Below are 2,640 nucleotides of genomic sequence, written 5' to 3'. Positions count from 1 at the left end.
AAAATTAAGTCAAAACATAAAATTATTAAATGTCCTTAAAAATTAAGTCCAAATATCCATTGCAAACATAGAATTATTAATATGCCCGCATTTGTACATATGCGGGCTTGGCCGTAACCGGGTCCAAAGAAAAATATGAGTGCTCATCGTCATTACAGAAAAGTTGTGGCATTTCCGGAAAAAAACTTTTACAGATAAGGCCAACTGCCACACTTTAAATAACTCCAAGCCACTGCTAGCCTTCATCCTCTGGACCCGTCGCAGTTTAAAGCTAGGTTCTAAAATACCATTAGGGCCATGGCATCGATAGCGCCCCAGTCCGAGCCCAACGGTCGGACTCGGCCAGAGCCCACGGCTCGGCCGCGGCGTGACGAGTGGAGCGATGGCGCGATCTCCACCTTACTCGGGGCTTACCAGTCGAAGTGGGTCCAGCGCAACCGAGCCAAGCTCAAGTCCCAGGACTGGGCTGACGTGGCACGCCACGTGTCGTCCCGAGGAGCCTCATCCAGGGCACCTAAAACCCTGACTCAATGCAAGAATAAGATTGAGTCGATGAAGAGGCGTTATCGATCCGAGTCGAGCAGTGGAGCGGTTTCTACATGGCCTTTGTTTCATAGACTCGACTTGTTGCTTCGGTGTTCCAAGGCCGAGGCAAACGGAGAGGAGGGGAAGATTCCGGCGAGTCAAGAAATACCGGCGAAGATTCCGGCGAAGTATGAGCTTATGTCTGAAAAGAAGAGGAAAGGGGCGGCGAGTTGGGTCATGGAGGCTTTGATGAGTTTAGAAGAGAGAGAAAGGAAGGCGATGAGAGAGATTGAGAGGGTTAGAGCTGAGCTTGAAGCAAAGAGAGTTGAGATGGAGAAGAAGGAAACTGCAATCATGGCTTCGACTCAATTGGAGATAGAGAAGTTGATCTCAGATGGCCGGAAAAATGGCCGGAAATCGACCGGAAAAGGGATGGCCGCTAATTAGGGTTTCTCTCTCTTGTTTCTGGGGATGGGGTTACCTGATCACTCACTACTGCACAGTGGAGTTGGTAAATGAGAAGGCGTAAGCCATATGTGTATTTATTATGTAAATAAAAGGCTGTCTTAAATCTACGGCTGAGATTGTGATGATCTCCAGGGACGGTGACGATTAATTAGGAGCACAGTGTGCTTTCATATTTTTATTTTCTAAACTAAGCAGAGAAACTTCAACCGACCACACTTTTCATATCAGGCGTGCATTTAGTGCTCCCATGGGAGCAAATTGTACTTTTAGGCAGACCCCTGATTTTCTCGATCTAAAATATTTGAATCCGATCCGCTTTGAAATATTTGCATCTGCTTTGAAATGAAGATGATTAAACTCAACAAAAGACAAAGGGTTATTGAGTTACTATATTTCTGGATCTGGTTGTGAAAACTTAGAACTTCGAATTTTTTTGGTTGGTAGAAGTGTGCATAAGGCCGAGGCTGATCTATATTTTTTGAGTGTGGTTTGTATAGAGCCGAGGCTCTAAACGATCAAAGTAGAGTGCACTTTTAATTAGTATGAGAAATACGGTTTTAATACTGGAAATCTTTGTTAGCCTTAAAACATATTTTTATCTCTAGTTATACGATTTAAAATTTCAAAAATAGTGTAAATCGAATAGATCTATGAAAATCTTGAAAATTGACGGTCCAAAAATGTATTACAAGACGATTTATATTAATTATTAGGGCATGCTTTTTTTCTCTATTGCATGATTTTTTTTTTTTTTATTGGATTGTCTACAGAAGAGATTATTTATTTTCGTACATGGATGTCACAACTATTCTCACTTATTAACTGTCAAATTGGATAGTTTAGGGTGAGTCATGAAGTTCCAAATGTTTTTTTTGACACTTGGTGTTTATTTAATGATACTCTTACCATCACCCATTTTAAAATTTAAGGGACAAGAGTGATTGTGACATCCCTCAACAAAAGATAATAACTCTTTATAGACTAGTGTATAAAGATCGGCTGATTTTTAAAAAATCGGCCGACTAACTCGGGATTGGTCACTGGGCATTCCCGATCTGGCTTGATTCCAACTATCCAGTATCCAAGAAATTTTTTTCAGTGTACTAATCAGTGATTTGTTTTAAAAATCAAAGCTATCCTCATAGCATTTTTTATATATTTCTCCTTTTTTTTCTTTTCCCTATTCTTCTATGGACACGATGTCAATTCGGCCAACCCGCATGTTGTAGAAATATAAGCTTGGCAATAAATATATTTTTTAAATATAAATTGATCCTAATTTTTAGAGAATATATAATCTTTAACATGGAGATTATGAATCATCATCATCATTTTAGCTTTTTTTCAATTAATAGGAGATCATGACTATGAAAAAATAATAATTTGAAAAGTAGAAATAATGATTATATTAAGAAAACATTTGGACCGTTAGTTACGCTTGTTTTTAGATGGACTACATATTTGGATGCTTTATACGTTTGGACCGCATATTGTAGAAACGTGGTTCAGTCTGCATAAAACAATTTTCCTTCTTCTACTTCTGTACTTAAAACTTTATAGATTATTGTAAATTTTTTATTTGGTAACTGCAAGGTTTGCCACCTTGGGCGAGTAGACTCAAACGCGCCAAAGTTGGTCGGGCACGAC

The 2,640-nt window shown here is 39.2% G+C and overlaps 1 protein-coding gene across 1 annotated transcript; it reads left to right on the top strand.

The window, feature by feature from the left end:
• The first annotated feature begins 244 nt into the window (after positions 1-244).
• LOC18444621 (trihelix transcription factor ASIL2) lies at positions 245-1,100 on the top strand. The gene has a single exon (XM_006854787.4). It carries the CDS (start codon positions 298-300, stop codon positions 970-972), a length of 675 nt encoding a protein of 224 aa, XP_006854849.1. The 5' UTR covers positions 245-297; the 3' UTR covers positions 973-1,100.
• Positions 1,101-2,640: the final 1,540 nt, after the last annotated feature.

The sequence above is a fragment of the Amborella trichopoda genome, chromosome 1 (assembly GCF_054954075.1).
Source record: "Amborella trichopoda isolate Santa Cruz 75 chromosome 1, AtrichopodaSantaCruz75HAP2 v2.0, whole genome shotgun sequence".
In the NCBI taxonomy this organism is placed as follows: domain Eukaryota; kingdom Viridiplantae; phylum Streptophyta; class Magnoliopsida; order Amborellales; family Amborellaceae; genus Amborella; species Amborella trichopoda.
This window is presented reverse-complemented; position numbering and strand designations above follow the sequence as displayed.